General features: G+C 35.4%; 2 protein-coding genes across 13 annotated transcripts in view; one reads left to right on the plus strand and one right to left on the minus strand.

Moving 5' to 3' along the window:
- Positions 1-7177, plus strand: part of LOC149796142 (protein polybromo-1-like) — a 228871-nt gene extending 221694 nt beyond the window's left edge. For all 10 annotated transcript variants that reach the window (XM_089966069.1, XM_089966068.1, XM_089966062.1 and 7 more), the window contains one exon: positions 419-7177. In XM_089966069.1, coding sequence (XP_089822195.1) covers positions 419-420 — 2 coding nt within the window. In that variant the 3' untranslated portion in view covers positions 421-7177. The remainder of the gene's footprint in view (positions 1-418) is intronic.
- An 8396-nt stretch (positions 7178-15573) lies between these two features.
- LOC149796144 (ectopic P granules protein 5 homolog) overlaps positions 15574-23087 on the minus strand; it is a 262648-nt gene continuing 255134 nt past the window's right edge. For all 3 annotated transcript variants that reach the window (XM_089966059.1, XM_089966057.1, XM_089966058.1), the window contains 2 exons: positions 20853-21059; positions 15574-18640 (listed from right to left, as the gene is read on the minus strand). In XM_089966059.1, coding sequence (XP_089822185.1) covers positions 18325-18640; positions 20853-21059 — 523 coding nt within the window. In that variant the 3' untranslated portion in view covers positions 15574-18324. The remainder of the gene's footprint in view (positions 18641-20852; positions 21060-23087) is intronic.

Here is a 23087-nt window from a genome sequence, read left to right on the forward strand (position 1 = left end):
CTAATTGTTACTAAATGAAAATGGTGCCAATCTGACCTCAGATAAATCCACCATGGTGTCCTTTTTGAAAATTGTGTTATAGCATCACTCTCCATTTAGATGGAAAGGCACTTCCAACAGGTTTTCAACAGAAAACTTTTTAATATGTCTTGTTGGTTCTAAGTGACAATTGTTACCAATCAGACGGGAGCGTGTTGAGAGCAGTTAAATTTGTTGAATGCAGACTTTATAAGGAGTTGACATGGAATTTAGCACTTCTATTAAGAATACTTTTTGGTGTAGTTCTCATTTCATTAAATTTGCTAATGGTTTATGTTTTGTCATGTATCAAAAGTTGGTTATAGTCTCTATACTGATTTGTCATGTTTCAGTTGAGAGGTCTTTGATAACTATTTTCTTCTTGTGTTTTCATTTACAGAATATCAGGCGTTTACCAGAATGAACAGTATTTCTAAGAAATGAAATGAAGACCTATTGAGCGAAAAATAACACAGCTGAATCACCAAAACAAAAAGTATTGTATAGAGGGTGATACAGAATGGTTGAAAAATATGGAGCCATCTTCAAACTGTTCATCATTCATTCCTCTAATACACTAGAAATAATAATAGGTCATTTTTCCATCATTATCTTTTCTTTCCCCTTTATTTCAGTCAATTTTATGTGTAAATAAGCATAATGGATGAATTAGTCATTTTACCTACCAAGTTTTATGTTTTGTGAATGTAGCTCTTATTGCGGAAACCTTTGGGTTATTTTTAAAGCAGTGTATGATTGTGTTCAACAATTTTAGTGATTACTTTGTGATATATACACCGTTCCGCTCTAGTCGTTCATAACATAGTGTGTTAAGTTTATTGGGAAGAATTATAATAGTGGTTTATATTGTAATGTTGTTCCTTAATCTGTGGAATTAATAATGAGTTTAATTAATGTGATTATTGTAGTATACAAACACTTGATGTCACTAGATGTTTTGTTAATATGTTTCTTACATTATCACAAGACTTAAGTTGCAAGTAATCATTTCAGCAATTCATTTTGACTTGTATAATCAACTCTCTGCAGCTGAATATTCAGTCATTTTTAGCTCACCTGGCCATGAGGGCAAGTAAGCTGAAGGTATGATTCATCATACCTTGTCCATTCACCATTACTATATACATCTCAAAAGCCATGCAACAGAATTAGACAAAATTTGATAGATGGCACCCAGGCATGAAACTCTTTCAGATTTGTTCAAATGATACCAGTTTATTATCAAATTTTGCGCTGCTATTAAAACTATAAAATAAACTTTGAATCACTTCTTCTTAAGAAGAATTCAACAGAATTTGACAAAACAATTGTCATTAAAGAATGTTACATGAAGCTCTTTAAAAACCTTTCAGTAGAGAAGAAAGTCCTTTAAATGACTTTGAAATAATTACACAAAGTATCCTAGCATGAAGCTCTTTCAGATTTGTTTAAATGATGCTAAACAACCATCTTATATGGTCATTGTTATTAAAAAATATGTAAAGAATAACTTAACACAAACGCTAAACAGAATCTGACTATATTTAACATGGCTCATTCAAATGCGCCAAAATGATGCCTGTTTTCCCTCAAATATGGCTGCCATTAATCAAATAGAAAAACCTTTTTATTACTTCTTGTCAAGAACTGATTAACATAATCTTTTCATATTTGAAAGAAAGCACCCAGGCATGAAGTTCATTCAAATTTGTTAAAAATCCAGCGGCCACCTTACGAACAACTTTAAACTACTTATCAAGAACCACTTAATAGAATTTAACCAAATTTGAAAGCAAATAAAATAATTAAATGATCCAGACTTATTTGCCACTCAACATTTTCATGAATGTATGAATTGCTTTCACAAATTTACATATGTCAATTACCAAGGTGTGAGGCCCACTTGGGCCTGTGGTCACCTCTACATTGAAGTCATTTTAATATGCTGTTTCTCCTATTTAATATCAAGTACTATACTTGAATGCTTCTTAAGTGCTTTATTTGTATCTGACTTTTTCAAACTATATCATGTTGAACACTGAACAAACTCAATTTCAGAGAACAACATATCACATATTCCTTTACAAAATAAAAATGTAAATCCCATTTTGTTTCTATCAATGTGGAAGTGGTAATTTTTTAAAACTCTGATAATTTTACTCGTTTTTATTTTGTGTTATTCAAGGGTGAGTTGGACAAAAAAAAATCATTGCATATTAAATGTGTACAAGTTGAAATTGAAAAATCAAACTCAATGACTTTGAACCAAACTTGATGTGCTTTTGTATACTTTTTTTATAAGCATCATCTTTTATACAACTTCTCATTGAGCAGATTGAACTAAAAAGCCAAGTTTTTTATGATGACATTGACCCACAAAATGTCCAGCAGATGACACACTGTAAAATACTATTTTGTACTTTTCAGAACTGTCTTGTGCTTTTAAATGTTTTTAAATTCATATATGTTTTTATAATATATGCCAAAAATCAAGCAAATGGCTTCCCAATGCTTTTGAGTAAATTGAAGAAAAAAAGTCTGAATTCTCCAGTGATATATATCTCCCCATTTCTTCACTTAATATTGTTCATCAGTTGTTTTCTTCTTTGCATTTACCACAGTTTCAGATAGGGGAACTCGGTGTCTTGTGAATAGTTGTACTTCATCCGATATAGTTGGATTTCAAAAGCTTAAATTATTGCAGCCTTTTTTGTCTATTAAAGTTGTACTGTACTTGATATATAGGCTGGCTTATCATTGACAGGTACTAATTAAATTATGCCAGGATTTTGTTTGTTGGCAGTGTGATTATTATTTTGTGAATTGTGATTTTGTTGTGATAAGGCTTCATCTTGACATGAAGTGCCAGAAAATGAAGAGAGAAATTTCAGATTTAAAACTTTGGCATTTCTTGTAAGAATTGAGGTAGCAGTATACTTTTATATAAACTTCTCTGAACATAAAATATAAATAAAGGAATAAAGGGGGCAGATTCTTTCCTGAAATGTGTCTAATTTTTGTCTCACCAGCAAAACATAGGGATAACGTTTACAACAGCATTGTCATCTTGTACATTGGTGTATGTTATCAGCATTAAATTTTTGTATTTAACTCAGTTTCTCTGACTTTTTTATATTGGGAAAACATAAATGAGTATTTGCTTTGGATAATATTAATGACCATGGGCAAAAATGTGTCAGTGATCTTGTCAAGTTCCTTTGTTTAGTTCAGCAATTAGTTCAGTTTCTCTGACACTGTTCTCTGTAAAGTCATGAAACTTGATATATTCATCTTGGAGGGTACTACTCACCACAGGCAAAAGTAAGTCCCAGTGATCTACTTTTATTCAAGTGGTTTTGCTTCTGGTTTTATTATATGACAGCAGGTAAGGTGTAGCATGCTGCGGAATTCTAATAGAATTTTGGCAGTATATTGGTGACAATTCTTTCATTGCAGAGATATATATATGTATGCATACAGTGATCAAGTAGGAACTTGACCAAGAGTGGATCTAATTACCTGTACATAGTACTTGTGGTATGATCCTATCTAGACTTGATAGCCACCATTGACTGATCTTCATAATTAAGAAAACATAATTAATTGTAAAACATTACGATTGAGTAACCTCAGGGATTGCAGTGTAGTTGTACACCTGTAGAATGCCAATCTTTTGTACAGTATTTCTGCATTTTGACAGGAGTCTCTTACGTAATAGTATTTGTCACAGGAAGCAGAAGGGAGTTCACATTAGGTGGTGCAGTTTTCATTCATTCAGAGATTTCTTCTTTGAAGTTGCGATTATTTTTTGAAGATGGTATACAAATTCTAGACTTCATTCAAAAGAGTTCAGAAGTCTAGCAGCTTTCATTATTGTTGCCCATCTATGGTAAAAATGCATAGAATATTGGTGTTCTGAAGATTGCTGCTTGTTTAACTGCATTTGTACAGTTTAAAAACATAAGAGAAATATTTGTATTATTTTGCATTTGTAAGGTCAGTATTGTGGTGATGTCATTTGCTGCTGTAGTATGTAGCTGAATTGCATTAGTTAGGAAGTGGCAATATTTTTAATCAACTAACTTTATCAAATGCATTGTGGCATTTAGTTATGCACATTTCATGTTTATTAAATGCTGTTGAACCGTAGAAACTTCTTAATGAATTTGAATGCATTGAACTCCATGTTGTTTAATTTATACAAGTCCAACTTTTATCAGTCATGTGTAAATTCATATTGTGATACATTTTGCATTGTAAATTTCACCAGATTGCATCAAAATACACATTAAAGTAAAACATTAATGCGTGTTGTATAAAGTGGTTAGCTTTAAGCTATAGCATGTGCTATTCAGCTTTTAAGAAATGATTATAATGAATTAACAAATGTGTTCAGTCATATTTCATCTCTCTCATACTGTCTACAAATGTTCTAAGGTCATTGGGATTGCACTGACATAAAGCTTTCATGATGATCAAAAATGTTTTTTGTTCTTAATGTTATAATAGAATTTAATGTAAATCAGCAACCCTGGGTGAAACGGAATTTATGCTCTTCTGCAAATGTTACCCATGGCCATCTGTTTTTGCATGCAAGTTCTTGTGCACTGTTGGCTGCATTGTGCTACATTTGTCTTTGAGTCACTCTTTTAGGGTTCATAGTAGACCATTGTGACCTTTATTTTTTTTAACAACTAAGTGAGTTCGGTACGTTTTGCTTTTGGGTTAACATTCTCATGCATTGTTAGCTGCATAATTATGCAATTACAAGTTCATACATTTTGGTGAAAACAACACTCTTCCACCAAAAATATATAAATTTGACCTATATTTCGTACTTAAGTAATTTTGGTTGGTTAAGTTCTGTACTTAGCAATAATGCACTACAGTCTTCAGGGTAATATAACTTTTTATATGGATGTTTCTCAGAGAGTACAACACTACAGTTATGTCATGTTCTCTAAACTTGTTTCTTTGTAATACTAGGTAGTATTATTTATTGGAGACATAAGTGAAACTTGCTGTAAATATGTCTATTGAAAAACAAACTTTCGTGGCACAAGGTTTAACACTGGGTTCTATACTGCAGATTCGAGCTTCATTCTTGTAGTACTGGAATGCATGTACTTATTGGTCTGTGAAGTTTGAGACTTGTTATGGCTTAAAATGGGATTATTCATTTGTAAATGAAGCAAGAATAGGTGCTGTTTTTTTTTAGGGGGTGTTTGTCATTGTATTTTCATGATGTTCAAGGTGAAATTTTTTAAACAGGTTAAAATAAAAAAGTATATTGGGAGATGCAGTGCAGTGTTAACAACAACCTGATTTTCATCACTCCACCAAGATGAAATCTTTTTAGCATTTTCTGGAAAATTTAATAAACAATTGAAAAATACACCACTCCTTTACTAATCCACTCCCTGATAACTATTGAATCCACTTAATGTAAAATGATACATAGATTATTTAAGCTGGCAACAAATAATAAAGAAATGGACGAAATAAGACAATGTTTTGCAAAGCACCAGTCATACTGATCATCCAATATTCAAATATTTCAAAACTTCAGATGTATTATTCACATTAATGGGATATAAAATTGAAATATATATAAACATAGTATATAAATGAGTATATCAACAAAAAAATGTCGAGCTTCGTATCAAATGACTTTAGGCATTGAGAACATTGTTATACCATTAGGATAAAAAGCAGTTGTAACTCACTCAACACTCAGCTGGCATTTTGACAGCCATTAATGGCTGAGTCTTCAGTTCTTTGCTGCAGACACACAAATTAACTTAAATTGTCTCTGATACAATTCGTGAAATGTTTAGAAATTGCAGTAACATTGTTGTGTAAACCTAATTTCTTGCAAAAATCGCACTGTAGACATAGAATTTTATGCATCTTGATAATCTGTGGGTTATTTCTCACATTGGCAGTGATATATTAAACAAGAACTTGTTAGTTATTATAAATGGCAAATTTACTTTTCTTTTTTGGGATCAGTTATCTCAATTTCCCAATCCAGGTGTAGGGAACTGGAGCAGTCTTACAGTCACATGTAGACTATTCCTATTATATAAAACTTGGGGCAGTTCTCAGACATTGCCATGCGCTATTGATGAAGATGTCTTTGATGGCATTTAACATTGCTATCTCCAGGAATTAACTAGTGCAAATGTATTTATGGGTTTGGCATTGGCAGTTCATGAGTGCATTTCTAGCTGTGAAGCTGTAGTTTTCATTTCCTAATGATGTAACTTATGATGACCTTAAAAGCAAAGCAAACTTTTTAGTACTGCATGTAGACTTGATATATTAAGGCTGTCAGCATTTAATTTACTTTGGATTTAATGCCCATAAATATTAAAATACATCAGTTGAATATTTGTTTTGGACAATGGAGATTATAATTCTCATGTAGCAACAAACACACCCACCCACGTTAACCAGAATTTTAGTTTACCATGCTGTTCCATCATCTATGCCATAGTTAATGCATATAAACTGTCAATCATAAGTTGTCAGGAGAGCGATATAGTTGCAACCAACATTAAAACCGACTTTTTGAATGCATGATTTATTGCAGATTTGTTTCTTTTGGCAAACAATAAGATGTCACCTAGGCTATATCAGCAAATTAACTGTTTGCTAGCTGTAGTCTATTGGTTCCTATTTGTTTTTGTTTTTTTTAAGGAAGTCAGATAAACTAGTCAGCACACACTGACAGTAAAATTAACAGATTTCATAGATTGGATTTTCTGCAACATTATAAATCAGTTTTGGATCAGAATTTTTTTTCTGCATATATATTCCAAATAATCTTTAGTTCAAGTTAGGTAATGACAAACTGTCCAGACAGTGCTTGGAAGGCTGAATCATAGTGGAGTAACCAAAACTTGAGACTGTATAAATTTAAAAAAATATTACCTGTATTATTTTTTTTTTAATTTGAGGTCATGAACTCTTTTTTTTTTACAGTAATGAATATATGAAACGAATTCTATTTTTAGTGAAAACTGCCAGCCAGTTCTTATTGTCATATTGTATCCTCTCTCTGTAATGTCTTTTACTCTCCTTTAATTTTCTTTCCGTTAAAAGTTTATAATTGTTTCTCCTGAAGAAATGTTATCAAAATAAAGGAATCATGGTATCTCAGGATATTTTTTATTACCCTCCCCCCTTTTTTTCTTCTTCGTAAACTTGCCTGACTGCAAGGCCAAGGGAACCTATGGTATTGACCTGCATCTATTGTGTGTCTGTTGACAGTTGCTTGTTACCACTCTGGAGTCCATATTTTTTTTATCTGATTTTGATAAAACATGGAATGCATTAAGATATAAAACGAGTTCAGTAATAAGCAAAATTCATGCATATTAATTGAGTGAGCTTCTTAACATTCTGTAGGCTATATTTATCTTCAATTTTCTTTTCAACTTGGAATATATGCTTATAAAAGTCTCAGTTCAGTAATAAGTGAGATTTATACATAGTAATGAAGTGATCTTGCATCTAATTAGCTTAAGTTGTTACCACTGTGGAATCCACATTTCTGATTTAATTTTTATCAAACTTGGATGGATCTTTCATCTGACTGGTTGATACTCTGGAGGCCATATTTCTAATCTAATCCAATCAAACTTGGAGTATTGACATACTTCATCAGGAAGTTGGATGGGTTTGATAATGATAATAATTCATGCATATCAATAATGCAGTCTTGCACCTGATTGAATGAGCTTGTTGGCACTGTGGTCTGATTTTGATCAGACCTGGAATATATGATTCTGAAATCTGGATCACAGTTTCACTAATGAGATCCATGCATATTAATGGGGTGATCATACATCTGATTGCCTGGGTTTCTTGCCACTCTTGAAGTCATACATTTTAATATGTTGTGTTTATTATCAAAGACCTTGGATAACTTTGATTATGAGCAAGAGACTGCATACTACTTATGCTTTAATCTTTGTAGATAATTTTTATTTGGATGTAGTAAAATATTTAAATACAACCTGATGAAACTAACTGTGCACCATCTTCCACTGGTATTGTAGGCACAAAGCAGATGTGTTATCCGTGCATTACTCAGGGTCTTTACCATAGCACTACCTCTGGCTGGTAGTGAATCTGAGTGCAGAATTACAAAGTAAATATCATATTGCTGCATTATCCAGGCCTCTTTACATTATGCTTCAACTGGGATTGAACCAGGAATGCAGAAGTACAAAGCATACATGAGATTACTGCACTATCTAGATCGCTAATCTTGAGCTGTGATTAGATACAACCATTTTTATTTAGGAAAGGGGGAGTATTAAAAGAACTAATTATATCCATTATATTTGTTTAAATTGAGGTTAATGGAAAAAATTGTCTTGATTAAATGAAAATCTCAGTACTTAAACCATTTTAAAAATTATTTTAATGGGTTGGTTATTTGAGACACCCAGTGAACATTACCATTGCACTATCCACCAGGTCCTTTCCTACAGCAAAATCTTTGGCTGTTATTTAATCTGTGAGTATATTAATACAAAGCAAATCTGTTATCAATGTACTATCTGGGTCACTCTGCACACTCTTTGGCTGGGATGGAATTGTGGATTGCAGAGGTACAAAGCAAACATTATTACAGAATTAAGTGGGACCCTTAACACTTCTGTCTGTATCTTGGCCCCTGGGAGGACAAACCAAACGTTCTCCACCTTCCCAGCTTGTAGGCTTTTTTCTCTCTTTAGCTGGGATTGAAAGATTAGGAAGCACTAAGATCAAAAGCACACTTGTTTTCATTGGAACATCCAAGCCCTTCCACTAAGTTCAATCTTTGGCTAATGAACATATTAGAATTGTAATACATGGATTGCAGGTTCATTACTCACCCAGGTCAGCCTGTGCAGCTGCCTTAATACATTCTTAAAGGCATATAGATTCCATTTCCTAGGCATGACAGTAACGTGCTAAAAGTTCCGTTCAAACCAACAAAACAAGCTATCACTGACTCAGATTGGATCCGACAGTGCAGAGGTACAAAGCAAATGTTATAGTTAAACTACCCAGGGCTCCTACCACTGTGCTATCTTTTCTGGCACTGAATATATGAGTACAGTGCAAACATATCACAGCACTATGCCATGCCAGGAAAACCAAACTCTGAATGCTTAGGGCATGTTTCATTCTATTTAATTTTTTAAAAAAATCATTAATGTGCAAAAACATGTCTTTACCGAAAAAATGATGAACTATTGTAATTGGGCCAAAATTTACTCTTATAGTAGCAAAGCTTCAGCTGAAGATCTTGAATACAGTAGTTTTGAAGATAACCCGATTGTGACTTTAACCTACATAGTTATGACCCCTGAAAATAGGCATTTAAGGAACTCAAGGAAAAGATATATATATATATATACAACATTTTGTATCATTTTAAGACCACATAACTTTTGATTATTACTTGTTATCGACTCGATCCGTTCCAGAAGTACCTGCAAAGTAATTTATTACAAAACCATTGTGAATGGTTATGCAAACTGATAATTGATTTATTTTAGATAAAGCAAATTTTTTTGAAAATTATGTTTCTCCTATAATACCTCAACACATTGCACTAGGATAACTTTGTTACATTCGAATCTAGCCCTCCTAGAAAGATGGAAAAAACATAGGAAGTAAGGTTAACTCCCATTCTACCTGCTAGGTTTATCAGGTTTACACCAGTTTTTTTTGGTCTTGGAGCTTCACTTCTCTAGATGAATTGATATATGAGAGAGTGCAAATATTTATTGATTTCTTTGTGAATGAAACTAGGTTGTGTCACTGGAACAATTGACCTGTCAGGATGGAACTGCATGTAGTTTGGGTCCACGGAGACTGCATGTGGCTAACTGACTGCATGCTGAGGCAAGGCTATCAGAAAGCAAGACTTATTTGATAGCTGATTGGTGGGGCTTGAACTTTGATGAGCTAAGCCACATCAACACCCAAGGGAGATTCCATTTTGGGAATACCCTGAGTGAATATGTTCCAGTTCGATCAAAATTGGACTTCTGGTTGGAAATGTCTTTGTTGTGTCCAATATTGTCTCATCCATCTGAGATTATGGAGCTGTATCCATACAGTGATGGGGGCTAATGTCTTGGCTTCAAAGAGCAAGGTATCCCTGACAAGAACCAGGTGTGAAGGATGAGGGTTGCCATGGCTTTTGGGGGTATATCTGATGCCAAGGGAGATCAGAACTATCTGGTAGTTGTGTCCCTTGCTTTCTGAACTTTTCTTGTTATTGGGGTTGATGGGAGTCATGGCTTAGGTCCACACTCGGACTCACAGTACTAATTCAGTTCCCATAGTAAACCTATGCAAACACCATGATATTAAAAATTCAGTAACTTAAAATGTCTTGCGTGCTTATGATCAAACCTATATTTATCAGTATAGATGAAACCTGGATGTCAGCTTCTGTGTAGAGAAAAGGAATATGAGCTGTGGCATTTTCTAGACATGCATATGTTTGAAACATGTGCTTTCAATTCCCAACCAAGCTGGTGAACCTGATCAAGAACACTTACAATGGAATGTCCTGCAGAGACATTCATGCAGGACAGCACATGGACAGCTTCCTAGTGCAGACTGGCATGAGGCAAGGCTGCTTGCTGTTGCCGTTTCTCTTCCTTCTTGCCATCGACTGGATTATGAAGACGTCCACCAATGGGCAGAGAAATGGGATCCAGTGGACATTGTGGAGTCAACTTGAGGACCTGGACTTTGTCGATGACCTAGCACTCTTGTCCTATAGTCAGCAGCAAATGCAGGACAAGACCAACATACTGGCAGCCACATCAGCACAGGTTGGCCTCAACATCCACAAAGACAAGACCAAGATCTTCAAGATCAATTATGCCAGTAACAACCCAGTCACACTGCAGGGAAGTCCCCTGGAAGAGGTGGAGTCCTTCACATACCTGGGCAGCATTATCAACCAGCAGGGTGGCACAGATGCAGATGTCAAGGCAAGGATTGGAAAGGCGAGAGCAGCTTTCATACAGCTCAAGAACATCTGGAGCTCCAAAGAAATTTCCTTAACTACCAAAATCAGACTGTTCAACTCCAACATGAAGTCAGTCCTACTGTATGGAGCAGAGACCTGGAGAACCACCAAGTTGACCATAAAGAGAGTTCAGACCTTCATCAACATCTGCCTAAAAAGAATTCTCCAGATCCGCTGGCCAGAAACCATCAGCAACACCAGCCTGTGGCAGAGAACCTCCCAGCTTTCGGAAGAGGACGAGATCAAGAAGAGAAGGTGGGGTTGGATAGGACACACCCTACGTAAGCCGCCAACCAATGTTACCAGACAGGCATTGAAATGGAACCCTCAAGGCAAGCGGAGAAGGGGACGACCAAGAAACACCTGGCAATGCGACCTTGAGGCGGACATCACCAAGATGGGTCACACCTGGAGTCAGCTTGAAGGGATAGCACAGGACAAGCCTCTGGTGATCTTTTGTGGGCGGCCTATACCCCGGCAGGGGTGACAGGCAAAACTAACTAACTAAAGTCAAAACTGGACTGACGTTCAGGTTTCTAACAATGATTTCTCTCGTCAAATATAAATCATGTCTTTAAAACTAACTAAAGTCATCACCATTAAGCTTGGTGGAAGAGACCTATGTGATCATATCTGAACAATTATGTTTCAAAACACAACTAGGAAATATCATATTGCTTACCATAATTACTCTATAAATGGTAAATTGTATAAATTTTAAATGTGTATTGCTTAGATATAAACCAAAGTGCAAAACAAACACATAACATAGCCAAATCTACACGCTGTACCCCCTCCCCCCTTCTTGGCAGTTGATATGTCTGAATATGTGTTTAATACCCCACTGAAAGTCATTTTGTTGTTTACAAAATGTATTAATTTTGATTGTTATCCACAAATAAAACCATATGATTGCGTTTATAGTAAAGTTAATTGCACTTGCATATGTGGAGTTACTGTATTGCTGTGGCTGTCTATAGGACTCGTGGTACTAATTCATTTCCCATAGTAAACCTATGCAAACACCATGATATTAAAAATTCAATAACCTAAAATTTCTGAGTGCTCATGATCAAACCTATATTAATCAGTATAGATGAAACCTGAATGTCAGCGTCTTTGTAGAGAAAAGGATATGAGCTGCGGCATTTTCTGGACCTGCATGTGTTTGAAACGTGCTTTCAATTCCACGCTAACGAGTCAGGTGCTAATTTTAGTTATGAGTGTTCCAAACTCAAGACTGTTAAAGGACTGAAATTCCATCAATAAAACAATGTCTCTATTTTTTTCACTTATAACTAAGATAAGCTCTCAAATGATTCTTTTTCCTAACCCGTATATACTCTATTTTATGTTCACCTATTTCCAGGCTGGTTCCCATTTTTCCATACAATTAGTACCATGTATCCATTCCTTCCCAGCTGACTGATAGAGCATCGATGGCCCGTGCTTTTGGGTCTGGAAAAGAGGAGACAGGTGGGCAATTTGTTCTATTTCAAAATGAAAAGATCATCAACCATTCCATTTTGGGTGCAGATTCAACTGAATTGATGGAGAGTCCACTGTATGTGAAGTGGTTGTCCTTTCTTTGAGTTGGCTAAAATGCTGAGCCATCATGGTATGTGTTGGTCCATACCAAGACAAAAGTTTGGTGATTTCATCCCTGCTTGTTTAATGTGGTACATCAGAGCTGTCCAACCCACAGGCCGCCAGAGCTCAAGCAGCTATACAGTAATTGCTTTTCAGTTTTCTGCAGCGTCCCTCGGCTTCAAGAAAAACATTTTTCAGTGGTCCATGGTGTCAAAAAGGTTGGACAGCATTGTAGTACATGAATAATCACTACTGATTTTGAAAGTATTAAAAATATATGTCTATGGAAGCATTCTATCCAATTATTGAGAGGCACTGTAGATGGCTTTCATTTCCAGGAGCTGATGTGAAGAGCCATCTCTTGACATGTCCACTTGCCACTGACTATTGTAAAGTCTGGTAGTATGTATGCTACCCAACCCTCCAGCTTCACAAATTGAGATTTCCCATTGTGGATTTTTATGGGGTATTCCTGCTGAGAGACACTTCTTCCCTTACCCTTGGAGAAGGAAGTTTTTAATTTGGGTTGAATATTCTGATGTAGATGGCTTGTCAAAGGTTAGGATAGAAGGGCCATTTTCAGTGGGCACATGTAAAGGCAGCCACAGGCACTAAACTGGCCACCACAGTGAACAGGTAGAGGAGTTTAAAAAACCCAGATAAATGTTTTGTTTGAAATCTTCTCTGATGCTTGAGTGTTTTGAGTGCATCTTTGAGTGAGATGTAGGAGACTGAAGTGTCTGAGAAATTCCATACCAAGATTTGTAGAATGCTTAGAGGAAATAAGGTCCACCTTCTTGATATTTATTATCCATCCTAGGATGAGGGCAAGAAGGTTCTTCATATCTTAGACCAACACTAAACTTGCCCAATATTCTTAAGGTTGTCATCCAGGTATGCTACCATCACTGTGCAGGAGATCATCCTGAAACAAGATTATAGATTCTAGTGTTTTTTATCAAGGTACAAGGGCTTAGGTTGCAGCTGAAAGGGAAGAATACAAAATTTATATACTTTGCACTGAATGGCAAAGCAAAGATTTTTGCATGACGTTGTAAAGATTGGAATGTGACAAATTTAAGGTGATTATGTAGTCAACAGATCACACTTAAAAATGGACACACTTTGCCATCTCTATTTTGAATTTCAAGGAAAAAATGAATTGGTTGAGCCTGCAGAAGTTGATCACAGGTCTCAGTTTTTCTGTTGGACTTCATCACCATAAAGAGTCTGGAGTAGAAGCCACAACTGGACGTCTTTCATACAATCTCCATCGCTCACTTTAAGTGTATCTCCTCCTTTAGCAGGTCCTTTGTCATAGAATTGCTTGGGGTTTCTGTCCTGAAGGGGGATGTCAAAAATGGAAGAGGTCTGACAAAAGATTCTATGGCCTTCTGGCAAAACAGAGGTCAGTTCAAGCCTAATGAAACAGAGTAGCCTGCCACCCACAGATAGGTTGCCAGTGGGTGAGGTAAATTCAGTCGCTGACAGGGAGGCTTGGAGGAAGAGAAGCATTGTTTTCAATCCCCCCCTAGCCTAATGGCAAGAAGCAGGGGTGTAGGACCACCTATAATTTGCCTGGTCATGGCAATTCTATCATCTTTTGGAATTTCCTCACTGTAATCCTGCTGATGACTGTTCCTTTTTTTGAATGATCCCTGAGCAGTGCATTGAGATGAGGGAGCTCTATGGACAGATGTAGTGACAACTCTTGTGCCACTAGTTTTCTGACCTAAACTCAAACCCCAAAGAGGAGGGTGCACAAGACCACTACATGGTGGGATTTTAGAGAGTAATAATACATCTTGTCTTAGTCCAATTTGCAAAAAGCTGTCTGGGCATTAGTCTTTGTTTGGTGAGAAGACCTTTTCATGACCCTGGTGATATGGCTCCCTAAATCCTATGTGTTATCACTTCTGACATTCTCAACAAGGCAAAAAATTGCTAAAGCCACTATGTCATGAGGAAGTTGATGTAAGATTCCTCACTAGCTTGGAGGCAGCACTGGAGACTCGCTGATCCACCTTATAACAATAACAGTATAACAAAGTGGGACAGTCGGGCCAATCATGGAAATGTCCTTGTCAACATTTGATATTTCCGAACTGTATGCATCAAAGTACGATTTGTTTAACGGGAAGATAGCTGGCAAATGATTCATGGAAAAGATGGCTTTTGCATTACCAGGATGAAGGGATTGTCAACCTCTTGTATACCTTGAGTTCATGGATTGAGCATTCCATATGGTAATAATTATGCCATTTTGCATGCGTGATAGGATATGCTGTTAAATGTGGTGCTAGAATGCAAGTTTGGCTTAGCTCGATAAATAAAGTCAGCTCACTATGAAGTGGCATAGTAATGTTTGGTCTGGCTAATTGATTTTGCTTTTGCTGTGCAATATGTTAGACATAAGGTAGCTGTTGGAATACATGGACAGCTGGCCAGTTTGCCAGTCCATCCGAGTTAAGTGACTATTCTAAGGTTGAAAGATAATTAAAGAAAAGATGAATTGTTTAAAATGGACTTGGAAAATACAAGGCCTACATATTTTGCCATTATGTTTAACCTAACTGAAGAATGTAATTGGAATATGGATGCCAAAGTTGAGAATGTCAGAAATTCTTAAGAAGTTTAGAATCAGGTACAGATTCTTTTAGTCACTGTACTCAAATCAGATAAAGGTACAGTGTATTTGGCCCTTGTTTTGAAATAAATGTCTAAAATATGTACTTTCTCTAAATTTTCATGCAAAAAGATTTATATACAAATTGTAATGTAACAGTTTTATAAGACCTAAAGTATGGAGACTTAGAACATAGGTTATCCAATATTCCCATTTGTACATTCAATAAAATAGTCTGAACATTTTTATGGAGTTTATACTTAAAATCAAGACTACTGTATAAAAATGAGGTAATTATTAAGTTTATTGAAGAAACGTCCTTTCTAACACTTACAGCCTTTACATCAAAGCTAAGTAAAATGCACATAATCAATAAATGTATTTATATTCAACAGATGTAATTGAACAAAAAATTTTTTTCTACTTGCAAGATGAACAAACAAAACAGATACATGATTTGTTTGTTTTTACATATATAATATGCCTATGCACATCTCGTATTGCACATATCTAGATTATGAAATATTTTTTAAAAATTATACATGGTACCCAGGGAAGGCAATTTTTTAAAGTTATATGCAGGGTACTTTGATGTCAAAGAGTACATATGAAAATGATAAGAAAATTCTAAATTGCATCTATGGGTGAGTACCACACATTAAAAGTGTCATTCCTGGTATGTTTTACTGGATCAGCCCAAACCATACCATATTTTTTTTATATATGTTGTTTGCATGTAACTGATTACAAGAAGCAATGGAAAGTTAATGTCAGTGGTACATTATATTGGAAGAGGTTTTTAATTTTAAAACTACAAAAGAATCTACCATTTAATAGCACAATTGTGTAATTCAAAAAATAGAACTGTACACTCATGAAAAATAATCATTCAACCTGTTAATATGAGAAACTCCCATGATTTGTAGTCCTTGCCTTTACATATTTTACCTACATTTTTATGGTATATTTTAGAATATTTCACTGTAATTGGTGACAACATTATGAGTATTACAACTTGTCATGGTGATTAGATGCAGTGTTGATAGTCTATTGGTAACAGTTAGGAATACTAATGTATACATATACTGTAGGTATATCAAAGTGACAGTAACTGAATCTTGATTCCTAGATCACATGAAGTTGTTAGCACTAAGAAAATATGAATCATGAAATGAGACCTTTACATCTCGTAATGATAGGAGTTTATGAAGCTGATAACAAGTCACGATCTAGCAATAAAGACTGGATTACTATCATATTTATATTTTTGTTATATACCTATAAATTTTCAGGTAATTTGTAAAAGTCCTTACATGTAACTGAAAAAGAGATGAAAGTGCCTAACATTTCAAAGTTTTTAATACGAACTACAACTTAAATCATAAAACAAATTACATTCTGATCAGTTATTGTTGTTGTTGTTATAGGGTTTAATGCCATTTTTCAGCACAAGATAGGCTACAAATGGCAGCCAGAATAACTGGTGGAGGAAGAACCCTGCAAAAACCACCAACCCACGAGAAACTAATGGCAAGCTTTCTCACATTAGCCGAGCTTAGACTCAAACCCATGCAGACAGCGGTGAGATGGCAGTGATCCAAAACAGAGCACTTTAGACCACTCGGCAACTCGTGGGCTTCACATTCTGATCAGCTGATATGTACAAGAATATCAGAGTTTATGAATGACATGCATGTAGTTCCACCCTCAGAGTATGGAGATATGGAATCAGAAAACATCAGTATCATTTTCCTTCTTTGGGAAAATGTGATCAAATTTTGGTTTTTCCTTAAAAAATGTATAGGTGTATAATAAACACTTGTACAAATACTAAGAATAAGTTTGGAGAGAATCTTTTGTACCAAGGAAACCTATCTGTAAAGGATAAATTTGTCTTAAGGTTTACCATTCACTTATTCTATCACATTTCGATTAAGATTACAAAAAACATCATTTTCTGCATGCACAATAAATGTTGACAAAGTAAAGATACGAAACTTTATCGGAATGATACATCTGAATTGCTTGATAATCTCAGGTGGAATCAAGTACATAAAATTTCAAACTCACAGGCATGCATGTACACACACAAAGCCACAAAAATCCACCCAAGAATTTTTGGCACCAACAAATGAAGTAGTTTCAGCTTTCTGCATAACACAGTATTGTCTGATGAAAATTCTGGATGAATACAGACATAACATTTCACACACAGAGTTCTCTAAAACCTTGAATTAAAAAAAAAATCACATGATCCAAAAATTGTAATGACTTTCTTATAATGAATCAAAAGGTTAAATTACAAGACCCAACAACTGTAATGGATCTTTTATAATACATGTAATATAAACTAATACATTACAATAAAAAACAACATACATTGTGAATGCAATTAATTTTGTAGGTACAAATTTTTGTGGTCAAACAAATAAAAGACTGGACAGAACTAAATTCGATGGTTGGGGAGAAGATCTTAATATTTCAATAAAATGATCACTGCCAGCTGGGATTAGGGAGAAAGTCTTAGTATCTCAACAAAAGCATCATTGTTAGCTGGGATTGAGAAAGCCTCAGTGTTTCAACCAAAGATCATAGTTAGCTGGGATTGGGGAGATTAGCTTAGTTTCTCAACAAAAGGATCATTGTCAGCTGAGATTCGGCAGAAGATCTCAGTGTCTCAACAAAAGAATCATTGTCAGTTGGGAATGGGAAGATTATCTAAACAAAAGATCATTGTCAGCTGGGATTGGGATGTGATCAGTATCTCAACAAAAAGATCATAGTCAGCTGGGATATGGGAGATTTCAGTATCTCTGCAAAAGGATCATTGTAAGCTGGGATAGGGGAGAAGATCTTTGTGTCTCAGCAAAAGGATCATTGTCAGCTGCACCTTAACATTCATGTTTTGCAGCAACTTAGAAATCCACAGAAATTGATTCCCAATGGAAAAAAAAGTGGACAGGATTTTATTTACCATAAACATTTTTTTGATCTATTTAGATTTGTTTTACATGTCATGACATGTGCCTCCATAATATCACCGCTTATGAGTATCTTTGTGTATCACAGACAAGAAAGCTGTATCATAATATAACCTCTTGGTCAGCTCTTGTAGCAATACCAAAACATCCCTTAGGGTATGGCTCTGATCCAGGACAAAACCACATGCCAGTTCTACCTCCCCCTTCAGTGTCTGGTACTTCCTGTTGCCCCTGAGGGACAGGAGGGCATGTACAGGGGCCTTTGAGCCAAGATTTTCTATATGGGGGTCACCCGGCTGGACACGGATGGAGTTCTCATTCTGGATCTGGGCTGTACAAAAAGCTGCTATGGATCTGGCAATCAGCAGAAATCTAAAATGGAAAATAACCATGTGATGATTATTGAACAATATATATTCTTCTCTTAGTACAAAAAATAAGGGTAACATGTCTTGGACCACACAGAAGTAATGCACTCATGCTGCACCTTTGTAGTTCTGGCTTAAATGACCATTCCAGTTTGTGTAAAGTGAAGTCATTGTCCATTGAATGTCATGTGGATCCCTCAATTTTCTCTGCCTGAAAGACCATTTTAGACCAAGATCTGAGCTTTAAACAGTACTTAACAGACATTATATGTCCATATATGTCAAGTTTCCTCTTTTTGTAAGTCCCATAGCTGTCTAAAGTAAATGACACTTTTGGTACAGAAATGACTGTGAATTCACTAATTTTCATGCTTACCAATTTTAATGGAATGTTGGTTCAAAGAAACCACAAATTTAAAGATCCAATGAACAATGAATCTTTTGCAGAAACAACAAGAGCTATTTCCAAGACATGAAGATAAGTACAGAGAAAACAAAAATATCTATACCCATGAAAATAAATAGAGAATATTTGCTTGAAACGAGTGAATAACGGATATATTTCATCGAGATGAAATGTATCCGCTATTCACTCGTTTCAAGCAAATATTCTTTTTATTTTATGCTCACATAAGTTGGCTACCTCAAGTTTGTGACACAGTAAATTAGCAGATTTCTTTGGTAATGTCAGCTGTTTACCGTACATGTTCTGCTGTGCTACGTGTACCTGCGCACAAAATTAGTTCCACATCAGAGTGATAAAAATTAACTGATATTTCCAGAATAACAAACTACAAGTTTCAAGGATAACAGACAGGGATTATTAATAATGACAATGACATGTACATAAGTTAAAAGTAGTTCAGTGACAGAAAATCAAAGGGAGGTAAGTATGTTCTGACTCAAAAAAGTAGCTCCTGTAGTGAAAAAATATTGTTATTTTTTCACTGCAGTAAAATATCAATATTATTTTAATTAGAAAATCTAGTAATTCACTGCTTAGCATAAAATAAAGGAATTTATTCAGTTATAGCTGTTTATATTTAAGGCCTATAGCAATATCTGTTTATAACAGAGACCTATCATAATAACTGTTTGCAACAGACACCTATAGTAACTGACTTTTCAAAGAATTTTGTCACTAGTTTCATTGTTGTCTACTGACCACAATTATATGTATAATTACAAGATTTCAATAAAACTACTGAACATTTACAATACAGAAATAAATGGGAATTTCACCTACATATTTCAAATGAAAAGCATCTTAACATTTTTCATTTTCTTAAAAAATATATGGAATTTTTAACAGTGATACCATATATACCAGCTTATAGTTAGAGACCAGCTGCAAACTGCACAGACCAGATCTGACACTGGATAATACAATGGCAATCTGGGTCTGTGGAGTTTGTTAAGAGTGATCAGTAGGAAAAACAAGATAGACCCAGATCTGCGGGTACATAATGGCAGATCAGAGACTGTGGTGTTTGCAGTTGGACTCAACATATAAATGAGTATATATGGTAACTTTCTAATGGATACTTGCTGTGAATTGGTATAGCTAGTTTAAAGAAAATACCATAATGATTCAATTTTGAACTTTAAATATTTATTTAGTTATACTTTTGTCATAATTTTTTTCATTCACAGTGATAAATGATCTTCGAATGATCTTCACTGTCCCAGTTTAAATTCATCTGTATATTGGTAACACCTACCTGAAACAATAATAATTCTATGATGCATTTTTTCTGTTGCAAACCTATCTCAAAGTTGCAAATTGGAGTAGCTTAAATGAAATAAAAAGGCCAGAATGAATCCAATGGGTTTCTGTGTGAAAGATGTACAATTATTTACATTCCACGGGTAATTTAATTTTTTAATTTACACAAACTTCATCCTAGTATGGTCTAAAACTTAGCAATCATTTCAAATCATTTCCTAGATACAGCATTTAGCAGCAGAACAAGCTGATGCTGCAATATTCTAATTAAAAAAATCTACTGCCAATTTCAGTAAAGATATGCTTACTGCAAAACCAAAATTGATTATTCATATTACTGTGAAACTGATGAAATTTCTTATCATAAAATAATTGTTGAAGTTTTCGTGCTGGCAAACTGACAATTTCTGTAGTTCAAATTTTACAAATGGTATAAATATAAATAAATTATCATTTCCAAAATGTATCTATAAAATAACTTAATGCTCACTTCTGTGACAGAGATGACTTTCTTCCCAGTCCAATTGCTCCCAGCAGTCCTGATGAGGACCTCTCTTCACCATACACCTTAATAATGTGGACAAAGTTGTTGAGCACAGTCACACATACTGGAAGTGATCTGCCAAAATCTATATGCCTAAGCTGAAGCTGGAGAATTTTGTGCCACCACAGCAAAATTTTGGCCTCATTCTCAGCACTGTAAATAACAGGATGACACATCACATACTGCATATCCAACCTAAAGATGGCAACATATTTATTGGCAAAGACCATTCTCTCAACATTCAAATATATCAATTTGATGAATGATTGGAAGCAACAAAAATCAACCATAATACAACCTCTCCTTCAGTATTACTTTTTTTCTGGAATATTATGAGAAATGGAAGAAAGCTGAAAGAAAATAATGGAAGCCTGAAACTCATCCATAAGAAAATGGGATAACAATCCATGAAGGGATACCTTTCCCTCCTATCCCCCACAAACCAATGTGACATTTTGGTTCTACCAGAAAGCAAGTCTTGTAAGATAGCAGCTTCAAAGAGGCTTTAACTAAGGGTTCAAATTTACTGACAGATTCCATCTTAGAAAATAAGATGTGTGATTTAGGCTTATTTAGGTCCAAGTTGGCTAGGAAATCCAACAGATCCTTGTTGAGACCTATATTTGTTCAACCATGATGCCTAAATGTGTCATAAATCATGAAACATATCCCCTGCCAGTAACTGGAGTTAACTTTTCTCCATGAACAGGCAGAGAGTAAAATGGCTTGCCACCTGAGAGATTGCCAAATTTCCCTTTACGAAATTTCCTTTTAGGCTGAAACATCTACCAACCTTGTTGCTGCCAAGTTTACTGTTTTTGAGGGATATAGTTGTCTATTCCTCTACCACCAACATCTTTCCTATTGAGGCAGAGACTGCTGGTCACAAAAAGGTGGAGGAGTAGGTAAGGAGAGGTGGAACGGGACCATCCACACTGGATATTGGGCAGCCGATAATGCATCTTCTGCCAAATCAGAATGCGGGAAGGAAAGCCTGAATGATGGCAAGCTGGTAGGAAGACTCAGCAGTCAGATGCACTGGTTGGCTGGTAAAATGGACTAAACTGGATATTCTGCTCATTGTATGGCTCCACATACCATAGAATGAATGGAAGTATGTAGCATGTTCCATCCAGAAAATTATTTCCTATATCCAGGCTTGAAGGAAGGTAGAGCAGGACAGTTAACAACTAGTATAGTAACATGCAGCTAAACAGCTGTTAACATATATCAACCAAATCAGAATCAAAATTCATATATCCTGCTTTACAGGCATAAAGGACATGATGAGACATGCGGTGGATACTTACACCCACTGGAATGCCTGATCAAGGAAGGACAGACTGAGACATGCAGTGGATACTTACACCCACTGGAATGCCTGATCAAGGAAGGACAGACTGAGACATGCAGTGGATACTTACACCCACTGGAATGCCTGATCAAGGAAGGACAGACTGAGACATGTGGTGGATACTTACACCCACTGGAATGCCTGATCAAGGTAGGACAGACTGACACTTACACCCACTGGAATGCCTGATCAAGGAAGGACAGACTGAGACATGCAGTGGATACTTACACCCACCCTTGCTCTTTCACCGTGGCATATTTTTCCAGGATGGAAGACTCAATTTATTCTGACCAAGACTTGCAAATGTTACATGGTGCTGTACATTTCATACCGGCAAGGCACAAATCAAGATCATCCTTGCTGACCTCTGACACTTATTACATTTCATTACCAATACTTATGAAAAGACAACAATGATGAAGAACAATTGAGGAAATAACCCTAAAACATAAAATTTCAACAATAACACATGTAAATGACAAAATATCAAATTCAATTGTGTTTGCAATTCAAAATTACGACAAGTGCATATGTGATACCATCACATGCAACTTATCACATCAAAGAAAAAGAAAAAAAAATTTTCTTCTAAATATATACATACAAGATCCCAATAAAGGTTACCAATATGTTGCCAAAACAACATAAATAATCACCACACTTATAGTAAAAGTCACACGGGGTCAAGTAGGCATTCAACATCAACAATTTCAGTAATGTGTGTCATTTTTTAGAATATGATTCTATATACCTATAACTGGCAAGTATTCAATTAATTTGGATTCGTATACATCCATATTCCTTTAGAAGGTCATTATTTAGATGAC

Source organism: Sinohyriopsis cumingii, chromosome 7 (genome assembly GCF_028554795.1).
Source record: "Sinohyriopsis cumingii isolate HCF-2022 chromosome 7, ASM2855479v2, whole genome shotgun sequence".
In the NCBI taxonomy this organism is placed as follows: Eukaryota; Metazoa; Mollusca; class Bivalvia; order Unionida; family Unionidae; genus Sinohyriopsis; species Sinohyriopsis cumingii.